At 39.6% G+C, this 17,618-nt stretch overlaps 1 protein-coding gene across 9 annotated transcripts in view; it reads left to right on the top strand.

Annotated features, from left to right (window-relative positions):
- dock10 (dedicator of cytokinesis 10) overlaps positions 1-17,618 on the top strand; it is a 55,919-nt gene that overhangs the window by 12,120 nt on the left and 26,181 nt on the right. For 4 of the 9 annotated variants that reach the window (XM_067507365.1, XM_067507366.1, XM_067507367.1 and 1 more), the window contains exons 1-6: positions 4,478-4,918; positions 12,124-12,243; positions 14,507-14,596; positions 15,426-15,508; positions 16,860-16,932; positions 17,213-17,353. In XM_067507365.1, the coding sequence (XP_067363466.1) occupies positions 4,760-4,918; positions 12,124-12,243; positions 14,507-14,596; positions 15,426-15,508; positions 16,860-16,932; positions 17,213-17,353 (666 nt within the window). In that variant the 5' untranslated portion in view covers positions 4,478-4,759. Of the gene's footprint in view, positions 1-4,476; positions 4,919-10,046; positions 10,240-12,123; positions 12,244-14,506; positions 14,597-15,425; positions 15,509-16,859; positions 16,933-17,212; positions 17,354-17,618 lie in introns of those variants that run through there. The other 5 variants (XM_067507373.1, XM_067507372.1, XM_067507371.1 and 2 more) reach the window with 4 other exon arrangements.

The following is a 17,618-nucleotide window of genomic DNA, read 5'->3' as shown; positions in this document are numbered from 1 at the left end:
CTGTGTTGAGTTCTCAGCACTAGGTGGCATTGGCATTGTGCTGTAGTTCTGAACTCAGGTCTTCCTGTTACATCTCTGTCAGACAGTGCACACCAACAGATAGACAACAAAATGAACGCTTGCAATTTATGAAAGCAAGATGTATATAATTTATAAGGGGGGGGGGGGGGGGGGGTTGAAAAACAGTTCTAATGTGTTTTATACAGACAGACATGCAAGTAGCAAATAGTGTAAAGCCCATCAGCAAATATGATGATCTTTTCAAGGCCAGTTAACCTATCAGAAACTATCGTCTAACTGATTACATCTGTTCTGACAGCTACCAGGTGGTTGAAATCTAAATATATGTACTGTACTGTAACTTTTTTTAATATATGTACTGTACCTTCATAAATATGCCTCAAGGGGTTTTACATTCTGTACAACAACACTCTCTCAACACTGTCTATAGACCTTTGACTAGGATTAGGAAACACTTTAATCAGCGTAATATAGTGACATTAAATTATAATGGCAGTTTTTAGGTTTGTCTGTCATTTTGACTTGAATCATGCAAAAATAGATTACTGAATACAACAGCGTCACACCTAAGAATGAGATAACACACAGGCTTTGTTTAGTCCTTGTCTGTCTTCCTGTTTGTGCAGGAGACAGTTGTGCTGTGGTGTTGAGTTTGAGGTTTTACTAAGAAGAGCACATCAGAATGAAAAAGTGACACCAGAAAAACATCTGTCTCTGTACATACTCAGAAATGTATATGTATGTCCTGAGCTGCAAAGTTGCTGCACTTTATTCCATGAGCGGCTCTTGAATTTAACTACAAATGTGGAAAGTTACTGTATGTATCTCCAGTTGAATTCTTACGAAACTGACATCCCTCTGAAGCTTTATAGGCTGCATGTTTCTGCAGTCGAAACAGTGAAAGTTACATCTCTGAAATCCTGTTTCCCTATCTCTGCAGCACATCACAGACAGAGTGTGTGTGCGTGCTGTTTGAGAAGACAGGGGTGGTGCAGCCCAGAAAGAGGTTGACCCTGTGTCCTTCTTGTTGCTCTGCGAGTGCCAGGGGCCAAGCCATATTTTGCTGAGAACCCAGTACTCTTGAATGACCGTATCCTTCCTGTTGTGGTTACCATGGGAACAAGGGAGTGTTTTCCCAAGTAAACTTAGTGGAGCTCTGCACCACATCAAACACCACAGCCATGAGTCAGCCTCTAGCTCTACAGGGAACCTAACTATAGCAGAGCTAACTGCTTACAAGGCAGCATGCAGGAGTTTTAATGGATTGTGGTTTCCCACTCGGCCTAGTTGGCTAATGTATTTGAAGTCATTAAATTGCTTATGTTTGACTTTTGTCTAAATAACATGTGCATATGAAGAACACAAACACATCAAACTGCAAAGCTTTTGTACTTTATTGCTACTTTGTCACTTTCACCGTTTAGCAAAGTAATGATTCTTAAAGGGAAAGAGGAGTTATAGAGACGGTGCAGCTGGAAAACATTAACTCCTAAAATGGTGGCACACTGCCCTATGTACAACCCAGTGATGTCATCTTTTACAGAGGTTCAGACTCACACACAACTTAACCCTAGTCACAGAAAAGGTGCACAAGTAAGAATATGCAAAGATACAGCATAGGCGCAAACAACAGTAAAAGTGCGCACGTGCACACACACACACACACACACACACACACACACACACACACACACACACACACACACACACACACACAGTGCATGCTATTGCATTTTAACATATAGCAAAAGTTTGTATTTTATGGCCACAATAACTGATTAGTCTGCTGTATAATTTCTTTGTTTCTTTGCCTGAAGTCTCCACATCACCACCAACATTAACACAAACACCAGTGTCCCAGAAGCTGCCTTAAACTGTGTCATCCCAGCATCTGCGTCTTCAGCCACAGCAGCTGTGTCAGTTCCCTCATTCTATTCCTCGAAAGTATGAGGTCCTCATCATTTATTCAACCCTCACCACCTCATATGTTAGAAGATGCCTGAGGGTGTTTTGCTTTAAATCAATCTCTCACAGTCCTTTTAATTTCCAAAGGAGGTGAAGTGAAACAAACTTACAAAAAGGGCTTTAACAAAACAAACAAACGAAGAGAAAATTGTGGCTATAGCAGATTTCCTAAATTAACCACTATGTATTCTCTCTACAAGACCGCTCAGTGTTTTCTTATAGAAACATGTAAAGACATAAGATTTAATTAATGGCCACAATGCATAACAAATAAAATCATCAATGAATGTGAGGTGATTATAGTGTGATCTGATGGCCATCAGTTGAGGATGTATGCAGAGCACCAGGCAATACAAGGCGGGAATGATTAGTTTAAAATGGCATCGAATTCTGGATGGAAACATACATGGCATAACCAATGCAGTGATCCATTCTGTGTGTGGAAACAGTAAGAAGGCAGAATGTAACATGGGGACATTTCTTGCAACTTGAGAGCATGTTTGTGTGGGCTTTTTGCACGACAAGGCCATTGTGGAGGCCTGGCATACCAACAAAGACAATCTCTGTATTTTCTGTGTGTTTTAGCTGCTGCTTTCAGACATGTGACACTGAAGAGCCTTTGGTGAGAGGCAGTGGTTTTGGAAGCAGAGAGGCGTTGTTGGGGAGGAGGGTGATGATGGTGGGTGTGGTTCATGTTTCGCTTTCTATCCACTTTGTACTTTGCGCTGGACATGTGCACTCTTATCTCCCTCTGAGTGGGGCACATTAATATTTGTGCACTGTGTGGGAGAGGAATGACAATTCTGTGTGTGCTTGTGTGTGCCGTGTTGTTTATATTTAGCTATGGAAACCTTGTAATAATGTGCATTTATGTGGGTGGTGGGTGGTATTTTCTGACAGACTGATGTGGACACTAATGCCCTTAATAATGACCTAACAACATCACCATGGCTACCTCCTACTCTCAGGGAGCACAACATGCAAGTATCTGGACCCATACATAAGTATGTGTCACTAAAAAAAAGATGTGCTTCTGGCCTTAGATGTATACTGTATATAGAGGTACAACATGTAAAATAGTCCCACATTGAGCTTAGCATCCCTTTATAAATATTGCAACACCATAATTTGTCATGTCTTTTCTGATGTAATATTGTATGGTTCAATGTGAACTCCCTGTGTTGAAGTCAATAAAAAAAATATAACTTCACTTTTGTCACCATCTGAAATAATTTTCACTTCCTGTATTGCTTCGTTGTGGTGAGTTTAAAAATAAGTGTTCCATTGCGGAAATATTAAAACTTAAAGAAGTTTGATTGTTTTGTGACAGTCAGCAGATTTCACTTGTTCACTTGTTTCTCCGATCTCCTCCTCTACTCCCTAAACTAATAGATTTTTTACTGGCCTGAGTAACTGGCAGAGAGCAGTAAGCCAAAAATCCTGGTGCTAAACCTCCTCCTCCCCGAACTGACAATGATGTAATTATTGTTACATACATTGATTTCTCAGGTTTATGTTTTGGAATAAATCCATATTTGTCTCACATGTATGTTTTTGACAAAGATGGGTTCAACAAGTACAACTGGCAAGGGAGACAATGGGTAATGGGTATAATGAGTAGAGTTCCAAATTGCTGCAAACATATGACAACCATTTAGTTCTCAGAATACACAGTTTTTTTTTCACCCAGCCACACACAGTGAAAATTGAACATGAAGAAAGAACCAGGGCCAGATGTTATGAAATAAGAAAAACTACAGTGGTAAAAGTGATGCCGTTGGACTTCAAACTAATGTAATGGAAATTTATACTTGTACTTAAGATGTCTTAAGAATGCCTGTTTGTGTGCCGAGCCAGGGGAATTTCACGTTAGCTCTACAGTACTAAAACTCCACATCCACGCTTCATCTGTAAAGCCACCCACTCCCCACTTTCTATCCACTTTCCAGTCAATAGCCTCTCCCATGTCTCCCTCTCTCTCCCTAGAGCCTCACACACACTCTGCCAACCTCCACTCTGGAACATTAATCAGAATTTTCTGTAGCAAACATATACATATGCATAAAAGTACAATCTCCTTTTGTAAAAAAGCAAAAGTTTATTTTACCAAATCAGTCTGAGTGTGAGATAGCGTATCTGAGCTTTAGATCCTGTCTTCAGCATGCAAACCGCAGATGCACAGCCATCAGATCTCAGACTTAAAAGGACTTGAGAGGAAAATGGAGAAAGAGATTCTTGCAAAATGAAAATCAGAACATTTATGTCGATTTGTGTGGATGTGTGCATGTATGTGTGTGTATAGCAGCTGGTTCTGGTCAGCTGACAGCTATTACAGGCGGTGATTTGTTGGGGGGGCTGGGCTGGGCTGAACCATGCACTGGTGTAGTCAGTGTGTGTGTGTGTATGTGTGTGTGTGTGTATACTAGAGAATGAGAGAGAGAAAGAGAGAGAGACATGTAAGGCTGCCAGTGTGTAAGCCCAGCAACAGCAACATTAGGAGCTGGAGACTGGAGCAGAGCTGTGCACTGAAGACAGAGAAGGGTTGCAAAGCAGGAGTGGAAGAAGTAAAGGCGGAGGGGTGACAGGACAGGGACCCGGCTTGAAACAGCGCACAGCACCACTGGCTGGACCAGGGGCTTGCTGGCCTGAACTGTGTTTTTAGAGTAGACAGCTAAGCTCACGTTGGCAGGGATAAACAAGGAACCTCAGTTCAGGAGAAGCATTTATTGCTGCACCGGAATCAGGCTGGACTGGAAGTCGACAACAGTGGATTATGGGTTGTTCAGCCAGTGTGGTCCTGCTCCTTCGCTCGGTGGGTGGGGCTGACTGCGGTCACATTTGTTCACGGCAGGACCAGATGTCACTGGATGCTGCCACACCCACTCTAGAGGGTTACACCACTACCACCTCACCTTTGACCATCATTGTAATGGTAACCAGCAAACTGCACCTCCAACCACCTCCTCCGATGCATGTGGGCTGAATGGCATCATGTTTGGATGTGCTTTAGTGTCCACACCCTCTAGGCCACAACATTATTACCACTCTGGGGTTTTAATGTTGTGCTGGACAGGTGATGGACAGGTGTCAGCATGGGCGCACTGACCGGTCTCCAGCTCTACAGCCCCATACACATCAAGCTGTGATGCACTGTGTTATGACACTTGTTAAACATAGCTAGCGTTGAAGTATTCCCACGCTGACACCTGTCCACCAGGTGTTTTCATTGCTGTGGCTGATGAGTGTTTGCTTTTGTGCATTTTAATTTGTAATAATGGAGGCATGCTGAATCCAGGCAGTAAAAGTCGGTTTTGCTAGTTGGAAGCAGTAATATCGACCATGTGTATAAAGTTAATTCTGTCTTTGTTTTCTTCATAGTGGGACTTTTCTTCTCTTACTTGTTCTTTTTCTGCCTCTCGATGCCTCTGAGGTTAATGTATCAGTGATTGGGTCCTTGTTGTTTCCCCTTCCCAGCTGAGAGGCAGAAGAACGGAAATGGAGGGTGGAGAATAGAGGGGGATGGTGGGGTCAGACGTTTCTGTGGGAAAAATCTGCTTTCTCTGCATATGGCCTACGGACAACATGATAAAAATAGCTATTCTAACAGAGCCTTGAATAGGATGGTGGGTGAGAGTTGTATGACGTCGAATGAATAAATGAATGAACAATGAATAAAAGTATGATGAATTTAATGAATGAGTCCCGTCGACGTAATGTGTGTCGCTCGTAACTGTCTTTTCTTTCAGTACAGAGTTGCATGTCGGCCATCTGTTTGGTATATGTGTAAGTGTTAGTAGTCCCATAAAGACCCTAGTTTCTGTAAGCCCAGTGGAAAAAATGTTCGAGTTTTGGCAGTGTGGCGTCTTTACAGTTTCCCCTTCTGTTTCCCCTGTCTTTCTTTCCCTCCATTAAACGTGTCTTCTGGTGCCCCTTTTCTGTCATCTGTGGCAAACTAAACTGATAATAGCTTTTACTGCAAACTTATGTTAGACTGCACTTTTTTGTTTATGCATGGTAGGAAAAAAATCATCAGCTGATGTATTTAGGCCAGACAGTGCTTTAAACCAGTGCACTAAGTGCGTTTTGCTGGTCTTTGGAAGCTTACAGTATTTTCCTGTCACAGAGATTCAACACTTTTTATTAAGCCTATCACTGCCTAATATGATTAAATCTCACAGAGACATTTACATGTGAAATATGTTTTCCCTTCAAATGCGTGTTGGTCAAGTCTTTCTATTTCAAATTAAACTCTCAGGTTTAAAAAAAAATGTGTCAGTTTGTTTTAGCAGATTTCCACAGCATAGTTACATTCAGTAAGTGCACAGATGTGTGATTCACAAGTGTAAAGTCCCAAAGGGTTTTGTGACTTACTGTTGCGTCATGAATTCGACATAGATATTATGAACACCAAGAGAAAAGTACAGCTGTGACTTGCATGCTTTATTATAAAAATACTATATAGCAGCATGTGTCTGAGAGTAGTTATAGTAGAGGCCTGAGTATAGACCACTGTAGAACTGCAAGGTCAAATGAAACTATTTTAAACTACAAACAAAACATAATTTTAAACTAAATCTGAGAATTCTGTGTACTGTTTAACATGTTCATTTTAAATTCATTAAGCAATAACATCCATACATGTCAAGAATGCCAAAAAAATTATTTGTGATCATTTAAAATGTTTGGAAATTGATCCACAGTTCTATTCATTTTTTGTTAAAGAACTTGGGACTTGTTGGTAATTTACAAGGTATAAAGTGAAAAAAGTCTTATTGGAGGATTTTTGCTTTAAAAAGCAAGAGAAGAGAGGACTTGTTGATGGCTTTAGCCAAAGATACAGGGGTAAAAATGAAAGTGCAGGAGGAATGAGCTGAAAACCAAAAATGTATGCTGACAAAAAAAGCTCTAACACTTACAACATCAGTGGTTGCCTTCTGGACTTGGCTTGGGGATCAGATGTATGTTACACCCCCTTTACTCCCCTGACACAGCTCAGAGTGAGAATGCAAATCCTCCACTCTCCTTTTGGACACTGTCAGTCATCTTTGGTTTTCACCTCTTTAATCACTTGAGGCAGATTTTATAAAGTGTTACTGGTTGGTTAATTAGATGTTGTTGACAGGGTGTCTGAATGTGGGAAATATTTGTTTAATCACCCTCACAGAGCTGATTGAAAAAATGAAAGAGATATGTTAAGTTGACAGTGACCAAAGAAACAGTGTAGTGTGTGTTTTGAGAAGAAGAAGAGAATATATTAGAAAAGGTTGAATGGACTTTCAACATGTCAGATTACACCTAAAGAAGGAGCAAACGTTGCTTCTCATTACACAAGTGACTTCTTTTAGATGTATGAATCTCCATTACTCCTGCCATGTCTCTCCCTGGACCTTGCATTGCTTTAATGATGTAAAGCAGATGGCTTCTGTCTGGTTTCGTCTCCTCTTGCTGTCTCAGCTGTCTCTGTCCCCCCTCCTCTCCCATTCTGTCTCTCTCTCTCTTACTTCCAATCAATCTTCCCCCCCCCCACCCAGCACTGTTGTTTAGTTCACACTTTTCTCACATTTTACCCATGACAGGATGATAAGCCCTTAAAAATGTGCACTTGAGTATGACACAGAGCAGCTTGCATGCTCAATGTGCAAAAAGGTGAAGCCCATGACTTCTTTCCAATTTGTTCTTTTTTGTCTGCTTATCATAGTCATTTCTAAATTTGTATTTATCTTCATCTGGCTAACTCAGACCATCTGCCCTTTATCTCCTTTTATCTTATTCCCTTATTCACAGTTATGCTGGAGGAAAGCCATGCTGTAAGCCACGAGTCTAATGCTGTATCTATGCCCTCTACACAGTTTACCAACACCCACTCCACCTCACCTCTGCTAACGGAGGGAGAGGGGGACTAAGAAGAGATGTTAAAAGGGAGTTAATAAGAGAGCATGGAAGAGACAGCAATAGAATCAAAGGAAGACAAAATAAAGGAGTGTACTGCTGAGAGTGTTTGATGAGATGGGGATGTGAATAGAGGAGGGGAGGACGGAAGGATGGAGCCAGCTGAGGCAACCGGTGCAGAAGACAGGAAGGATGGAGGATGGAAGGATGGAAAGAAGGAGAGAGGAGGTTGAGCTTCTGCATATTGCTGCTAACATCAAGTAGACTTGAAGTTGTGCAGCACTGAGCACTGTTTCAGATGTAAAACATCAAACACTTATTAAGTATAAGACTTATTATATTAGTCAAACATACAGGAGATTAATGCTTCACTTAGAAGTATGCTGTCCTGGCAGACTTGCAGGTCCACAGTGTTGTTTCACTTTCTCACAAACATCCGTTCCAATCATGTGATGTACAATAATGTCATCACTGCTGAATCGTAAAGCTCATAAGTAGAAGGCAAGTAGTGGCCTAATGTTTTACCGAGTAAAGAGCGGGAGATGGTGGTGTTCACTAGGTGAGTGGAGAAGACTGTGGATTTAAACAGATGAGTGACGCATACTGAGAAGCACAAAAATATTGAGTAATGATGAGCCACAGTGCTACAGGGAGCTTGGTTTGGAGCAAACAGTCCCCAAACTCTTCAATTCAAACTCTTTGTCCAGGCCAACCATATTCATACATGATAATCAAGAGACTCTTGGACCCAGGGTCGACACCACAGGGTCTTCAGAAGCAGGCGATACAGGGCTGGAAAAAGAGAGATGTCATAAAGGGAAGAGCTGAAAATATGCAGGTTCAATAGACCTGGTGATTTCTACACTGTATCACTGCAAGTTGGGAGATCAAGGGATGTAAAGATGAATAGGGAAATCGGAGGGAAACCAGGAAGTAGAGGGGGGACCGTAACACAGGTATTTGCATGAATCCTATGGATTTCACATATTGACACGTCATTTTCATTACATAAGTACCTGCTCTCATGACTCCTGCAAGCTCCACATAACAAATACTACATCATGTAGAGCCAGACATCATGTTAAACAATAATAAAACCGTTTTTCATTTCAATGTGTAATTACTCACAGTTGCACAGTTTATACACAAAAATATATATTTTTCTAATTAGTTGTGACATTAATTTTAAACTTGTTGGTTTTGAGATATATTCCCTGAGAATACATCCTCTGCCAAATGCCAGTGAATATTTGTGACCACATTTACAAATTCTATTTAAAGAATTAACTGGAATGTGCTTTTTCTGAACTTCAACATCATTAGAATCCATACCATAAATAATCCAGGTCTGTTTTCTTTGTAAGAGCATAATTACCTATTAAAAATGTTGATGGAATATTCTATTGATTATTCACAGTTCAGTTAGAAAGAGGTATTGGTCAAGTAATCCCCACGAGAGCCTAATGGTGCCCCATTACTCAATGTAATGTGCTAACAAGTGTCAAATTTGTTATAACATCAAACTTGTCTTGTCTTTGTTCTGGTATCCGATTTAATCTGAGGAAGTATTTTATACAAACATATTTTAATGTAGACTTAAATTTTATTGTGTATTTCTGTCCTCAATTAAATAGCAACATACATGTGAAATATTTAGGTGCACATTGACTTCCAGACGCTCTCATGTATGGAGGAGAGATTCACTTCAGAACAGGAAGTTGCATGCTGGTTTATGACTGTGTGTACTGTATTTGTGTGCATGTGCATGCTGACAGCGTGCTTATCGGTACATTTGGACAAAGGAAGATAAGATGCTGAGAGTTGGATTTTGAAGGTGTGTGAGTACATGATAGTGTTTAACTGTAAAAAGGAGTTGTCCGCTATTGTGGCTCTTTGTAGAGCAGAGGCTGAACATTTATTTTTCTTTAACCTCACATTGCCCTGCTTAATAAGTATAAAGCAAAAGATACCATGACTTTCAAAGCAATGTGTAGAAACAGGAGAGATGTGTGGCTGGTTTCTCTTTGCTGGGGATTTTGTAACTAACTGTATATTGTGTGTGTGTGTGTGTGTGTGTGTGTGTGTGTGTGTGTGTGTGTGTGTGTTGGGCATCAAATATGAACTTCCTCTTTATCCACGTGTTCTGACACAAACTCAAAACCTCACTCATTGTTAGTTCTGCTTTTGATAGAGCACATATGTGCGACGTGTATGTGTTTTGTATAGTTTACTCGTAATTTAGCTTTTGTGTAATACTGTATCTCGTACTTAATTCTGCCGGCAATGAGCTTCAGGAGCAAAATCACCTTTAGGAAGAAAATAAAGAGCAAACGAGTGCGATCTAATTTCAGTCGGCTGAGTATTGTAAGCTTTTTTTATGTTTCTTTCTGTTTCTGTTTAGTTTATTGTATTACACTCTTAACAGGTATTTATATATTACATGGCTGTAACTTATCTTGACTTATCTTATGTATACAATACGTTTTTGTCATAATTCAGTTTGATCTGTGCCAGTCATACTGTTATTTCTTTTTAATTTAATGATGATTAAAATTATAAGTCTAATCATATACAGTGATTATAATTATATATGTGCATAATTTTCTCCTCTTCTAAAGATTTGTTTATTACCATTCGTTGAGCTCCTTGTGACAGGAAGAGCCCAATGAGAACACTTTGAAATTTAAATAAAGTGTGTCTTGATGATACACACACGACAGAGCTAATGCTACATTTCTGTATGCGATAGATGCCATCTTGTGAGGGAAAGCCAGTTTTTTTACACTGGACATTTACTCTGACATCACACAGGTCAGACTACATTCTAGACGTAAATATGAAAACCTCAGGCTTTATCTATGCAAATTGTTTGTATCAGAAGCCATCTCATGACACTTCTACCCAGGATTGTTTTTGCCCATTACTTACTATGGTTAGTGATAACAATAAAATGAAAGATACAAAAGCAGCAACATGGTTGGGATTACTTCTGTAAGAATTAGGCAGAAGAGTTATTAAAATTGTTTTATGATTTGAGTAAGTGATTAATGTGTTTTCATGTGGTCCTGCTAGGCAGGTTTGTTTAAACACAAGAAAGAATCTCAAAATATAACTTGATGTCAGCACATGTCTGCGTGAGTTAAGTGTAGAGAACATGCTGTCCAAGTCAATTAATGATTATTACATGAGAGTAAAACGGATGGTATTGGCAGAACTGAGGCAGAGGGTTGTCATAAGGCAAATATCACCTTATGCTGAGGTACGTTGGGTCTTCTCATCCCTGTGCTTTCTCAGGGGTCTTTTCTGACTGTTAAGTGAAGTGCGGGTAAAGGCCCCTCTCTGCACTATACGCGTGTGAACCAAACCAGAGATCATCACTTCCTCTGTCTTTCTGACCACAGTCTACTGCATATCTTAGTTTGCTGGTGCTGCTATTCTCTGAATGACAACAGTAATTTACTGTAGTCCTCTATATGTTAAACACAGAGTTCAAAAAGTTTCTTTTTTTGTGTGTGATCATATCTTTGAGAGGAAAAAAGTGTGCAATGGATAGTTTTGACATCAGTGTGTCATCAGTTTAAATCTGCTAGTATGGTGGTAAAATGGATTCGGAGGACTTGGCCCTACAGGTAACTTCTGAGTGGCTTGTCTTCTAGTTGGTATTTTCATATTTGAGGTTATAGAAGTCGGTTTGGTCCACTTCGTGTTTCATTTATAGGTTTATTTCACAGTTTTATATGTCTGGTTAAATCAAGATGTCTTTGGAAAAGTACAGCTTTTTCTCTGTAGGTATTGTATTGTGGGATGGGTCATAGCTTCACTTTATTTGTAGGGCTACTTCCCCTTTGATTCTTTTAGATTTTAATGATGTCATGGCATGACACAGGAAATGATCACATCATTTTTTTATTTGCCAGCATGGTTATATTAGCATTGGCCTGTTATGCTGGGGTTTACTTAGGGCCCCATTTTTTATTTATTTTTTGGTCACTCACTGTAACAAGGGAGTGGCTCATGAACATCACTGTAAAAAAATTAAAGGCTGCACCTTCATAGACGCTTCTACATTGTCCGATCATATAAATGTAATGTGAAAAAATACATCTTTTAACAGGGATGTGATGACAAATTTTTGAACGTGATATAATTGAGTGTATATCATAACTTACTGTATCATTTCATATCGTGTCATATCAAGGATTGATCACCAGCTGAACAACTAAAATTCCTTTCTGTTTCCATTTGCAGCAGGAGAAGCCTAAGCTGATTGATCCTCTTGACTATGAGACTGTCATCTCTGAACTGGTTGATGAGTTAAAAGATGATCCTCTCAAAGACCTGCTCCTATTCCCTGACAATGATTTCTCGGTAAGTGTTCAATTAGGCGTGTTTGTGTGCGTGCGTGTGTGTTTGTGTGTGTGTTGAGTTGTATTACATGTCTGTTTGCTTTGAATGATTAATTAAGGGTTAACTATATTCAATACTAAAACAAGAAGAGGAATGACGTGCATAAAAGCCTTGAATCAGCGGCATTTATGTTATTGTCAGTGTGAATATCCAAGTAAGTGAGGACACCTTGACGTGATGTCTTAATTGTCTTATTTGGTTTACAAATTTTGTAATATATAAATACCAAATTTACAATGATGAAAAAGAGAAAAGCAGCCACTTGTTTAGCAAAATTGTGGTGTTTCACTTGATAAATGACTGGACATTTTTCTGACCGTCAGTCCAGTAGTCAGTTGACCAAATGGTAATTTTAGTTTTGGTTAACTTGGTCTTTTGCTTGACTTTGGTTGGTTGACTTGGTCCATGTTCTCCCGTATTGCCTGTGGGTGTGGATGTAAATGGTTGTCTGTCTGTGCATGTCTTACTGTGTTGGCCCTGAAATATAGACAGGTGACCTGTCCAGGCTGTACCCTCTATGTATGTAAGGGGCAAACATCCATGCCAACTCTTTTTGTCGTTTTACTGTTGTGTTGATCAGGGGTCCGCATGTAAATACACCCAAATGTTGCCATGGTCATGTGCCAAAAAAATGAAAAATCAAGTGGATGCACACTAAACGCCACAATTTATTCCATCACTGGTTTTAACACAGCTAAAATTTAACCTTTGAAATTTTAAAATGTTGGGGGAATAACTTTAGTGCGCAATAAGAAATTTCCTTAAGGTGACCCACGCCAACTACAACAGGAAAACCGCCAGATGCTTTTAATTTTGAGGCTGGTTGGTTTCAGACAAGGTAATTTAAGTGTGGTTTACCATGTGGCAAGTGACACACTTCATACTGACACACTTACTCCAACTAATCATGCATATTAAGCATTGCCACTACATTTTTGTTATTCGTTTTGTGCTTTCGTTCCTCAGTACTTTCAATACTGTGCTAAGTTGTCTGTGCAGACACATACAGTATCAGCTGCACATTAAGATGACCTAGTTGGGAGCTCATGGTAAAGGAATTAATTTGCTTGTGGACCCTACAGTTGTAGCTTGACTCCATGACTCTGGTAGTTCCCTGCTCTTTATAGCGACAAAACAATCTCCTCTGATTGTCTTTGTCTTTGCAGCCTACAGTCAAAGTGAAAGTGGCTTGGCAGAGTGTTGCTAATGCACAAAAGACATTTACTAGATCAGCTGCTTTGCCAGTTGCACTGCAGTTAGCTGATTGGGGCATATACATCAAAGACTCAGTCTCAAACAAAACTTTTAGTACTGTTTTCATTAGTTCTCTGAACACTCTCTTGGAAACATATTTCTTTAGTTCTTTCTGATTATGGATGTCTGCCTTAAAGGCTGAATATTGATTTTCACTTCCTTGGCTCATAAAAATACTTAACATAATTAAAACCTTATGATTTATAGGTTAGGGTATTAGTTGTGGATCCAGTCAGTGCTGAGTAAGGGAATACATAATCAGAGATTTAACTCAAATTATTCATCGGAAAAAAAGCTGGCCAGAAACCTATTTAGACAAGAAGGAATGAATTAATATTGCACTGCATAACTTTTTGCACGGCCACCCGCTGGTGGTGCAAGATGAAACGGTGAGAAGTCTCAAGTCATTCGGATTCATCCTCTTGGGGGCTTAAACAGCTGTACAACAACTCATAGCAAACCATCCATTTTTAAGATACATTATTCCAGTCTGAATGAAATGTTACAGTAACAAACAGAGCCAACTGTGAGCCTCTAAACAACTTGAATTCACCTCGGCATAGATGATGTAGTGGACACTATTAATCCTGAACTATTCCTTCCTTTGGTGTTTTGATGGCGGTGTTGGAGACTCAGTCCAAAATCTGTCCTACATCTTCAGTATGCACGTTTGTCCTCATTTTTCCCTTTATGTCCTTCACCAGTTTAAGAATAAAATCCAGATGATATTTTATTCTTGGAGTCAAATATATGAATTGGGTTTATACGTGATAATGATCAAATTTATCTGAGATGAGCTTAAGTATTAGAAGATAGACTAAACAATAGCAGCACAAGTTCATGTTTTATTTCATATTTTGATTTCACTTGTTTATTTGTGGAGAACATAGCTCAGCTTACTGTAAAACATGTAAGTGAATGTGTTTTTCTACCTACTGTCTGACCTCTCATTACCCATTCATTCCTTCAGGTATCCACTGTGCCTCAGGAGAGACGGACCCTCAAGTCAACTGTTCCTGAGGGGGCGGAACTACAGGCTGAATGTCTGCTGGTCAGACAGGTGAGAGTGTGTGCATATGTATGACTCATGTGTGCTCTTGTGTGCATAGCACTTAACTGAAGCTTTTTGGTTTTCAATGAAAAAGATTTGGGGTTGTGGGTCCTACTATTCAGGCTTTTACTAATATAGGCCATCCTGCTACAGTACTTGATGTGACCAACCATGGTATCAGGGGCCCATCTAAGAAATAATATCAGAATGGACAGAAACTCCCCAGACAGTACTGTCATGGCTCACTGGAGAGAGAGAGAGAAAGAGAGAGAGAGATTGTGTGTGTGTGTGGGGGGGGGTGGGGGGGGGGGTGGGGGGAGCTGACCTGTCTGAGGCTCATATTGTAGCCTAAAAGATCTTTGGCCTGTTTCTAATTTGTGACATTGTTAACAAAAGTTCAAGACCTTATTAGACAAATGGATAAAAAAGAATAATGATGTGGCATTCAACAAGCATGCAGCCTTTATGACATGTGTATCTGTGTGGGTGTGGGAGACAGTGAAAACAAAACACAGTACATACCCTGTGAGAATACTTTTTCAACTCTTGGGACAGACAAGTAATCCATTAAGATGTAAAGATATTTTTATTTGCACATTCCTCAGGGACAGAGTCTTAATTCAGTTCATTTTATAGTTTAAATAATCCAATGATGAATCCCAGCCTGCACATCAGTAACTAGGCCTCTGGAAAGCTGAGGTCTGACTGTGCTTTCACTGCACTACTTTATTGTGTGCAGACATTTCAGCTGCCCCAGGTCAAAGTTTCTGAGAGAGGCTCTCATTTTGAAAAGTTAATATTTTATCATTTTCAACTTAATCTCAATCCTTTCCTCCAGGCCTGCAAGTATTATAACTCTGAGGTAAATGTGGTCCAATTCAAGTATGATGAATACGCTGGAGACTACCGCCTGCTGCCAAGGTAATACACTCTGACATTACTCTATCACCCTGTCTACTTTCTCAGCTGTAAAAGGTTTAAACGCAACTCTCTTTCTAATGCCTGGTTATTAAACATCAGTTCTATTTATCTGCCAAAATCCTATCACATTTGGAAAAGGATTTTGTAGAACTTTTTGTATTTAGACAATACTTAGCCTAAGACAGAACACTGGCTCCTCATTTTAATTCCTGTTGATAAGAACTGGACAGACATGAAGTCACAGTGTAATTGACCTCTGACCTTTGATTACCACAAAGTAAATGGTATTGTAAAATTTATTTTGATATTTGTACTAGAAGAATTGAAAAGATACCCAATCCTTTTCTTGGCTCTTTAAGAAATGTCTACATTAAATTACATTTAAAAAAATTACGTTTGTATAGCTGAATTTGATTATTCTACATACAATTTTGTATTATATGCTAAAGAAAAAAAAACATGAATTCATATTTGTTTGACTTCCTGAGTTGATGCTATATTTTCTGTCATGAGCACTAAACCATATGTAGCTGCAAACAGGGTCAATGTTCTACTTAAGAAATGTTAACTTTCAGCACCCTCTCAACCCCTTTTTTTAATTACTAAACCATTCCATCAAACACCCATTCACTCAGTCAGTCATCATATTTAAATCAGTCAGTTCACCAGAGTTTGTCCCTGAGCGTCCTTGCAGTCACTGTTCTCAACCACAGGAATGTCCCTCGTCTATCCCATGGGTTGCCATTGTATTCCTTCAATCAGTTCACATGACACTAGAGCACCATAATGCTAAATTATCATTCTATGAAGATCTGGTGTCATTTTAAATGTGGCAAACAAAACAATTATATTGCTTGTTTACTGTATTAATGATTCAACCGACGTAAATTGTCTGTGCACACATTTATAGAAGACACTGCAGTGGAATACACTAGGGAAATCCTAGTACAATGGCAATGTACAACTACTGTATTCGTGTGGTCGTTTTTTTTCAGACTGCTCTTTACCACTGTTTGACTTTTAGCAGAGGGTGGTTCCAGTGTTATCCTCCTCAGACTGCTGCCTGGCTGTCTGTAGTTCATGGCACACACACAATGGTATTTTATCCCATGGCTCACACACAAAGAAGAGTTAGCCTGTGAAATTAGTGGAGCGGGATCAAGTGAGGACTACCTATTGTTGACTCTTGACAGAGAATCTCAGAGCAGAGTCAGCCACCCAGTGTCCTCTGTAGCAGTCAAATAGAGTGAACTCATCAAATTCCTTCATTTGTCTGTTTTCATTAGCATATTTCATTATAAGAAAACCACATTTTCTCAAGATCTTGCTGTTTTCTTCGAATTATTTACAGGAAACTGTACAAAGCAGAAAAGCTGCCATCCCATTCTTTTGAGATTGACTATGAGGATGTGGACAAAGACGAGGTCAGTAATGACCATCTTCTGACCATCAAATGCTTTTTAAGTGAACGCATTGCATGCTGGACACATCCTGGGCTTTGTGTTCAAATTAGTTTATCCCAGCTATAAAGCTGGTAAAATATACTTTGCAAATGCAGTGAGTGCATCGCGAGTCAGTAGGACATTGTTTATGAACATCCTTAGATGGCCATTAAAGTGTCCTTTTCTCTACCAATGTTTTTTTCCTGTGTATTACAGGAATGAATGGAAACCTAATATGTCTATATCTGATCATATTTTACAGGACACCACCTCCCTGTCCTCATCCAAAGGAGGAGGGGGAGGAGGAAGTGGGGGTGGCGGAGGGGGAATCGGTGTGTTTCGGTCAGGATGGCTTTACAAAGGGAACTTCAACAGTACTGTCAACAATAGTATCACTGTTCGGGTGAGGAAATGTCTGATGTTCTCCTTTTTTATACACATACACATGTACACATTGGTTTTACCCTTCCTAAGATTGGCCCTGTATTTAGCTAAAGTCTTTCAGGTTTCTCTCTTACAGTAACTGGAAAAAAATCAGTTGAACTTAAGATGGTGAACACACATGATGCCATCTTTTTGCCCAGTATTATATGTATAGGAGAATCATCAATACATCACTGTCTACATTATTATTTGTAGTTAATCTCAAATTTAGTTCATTACTTATT

Source organism: Channa argus, chromosome 6 (assembly GCF_033026475.1).
Source record: "Channa argus isolate prfri chromosome 6, Channa argus male v1.0, whole genome shotgun sequence".
In the NCBI taxonomy this organism is placed as follows: domain Eukaryota; kingdom Metazoa; phylum Chordata; class Actinopteri; order Anabantiformes; family Channidae; genus Channa; species Channa argus.
Note: the sequence above shows the minus strand (reverse complement) of the source record. Positions and strands in the feature narration are given on the sequence as shown.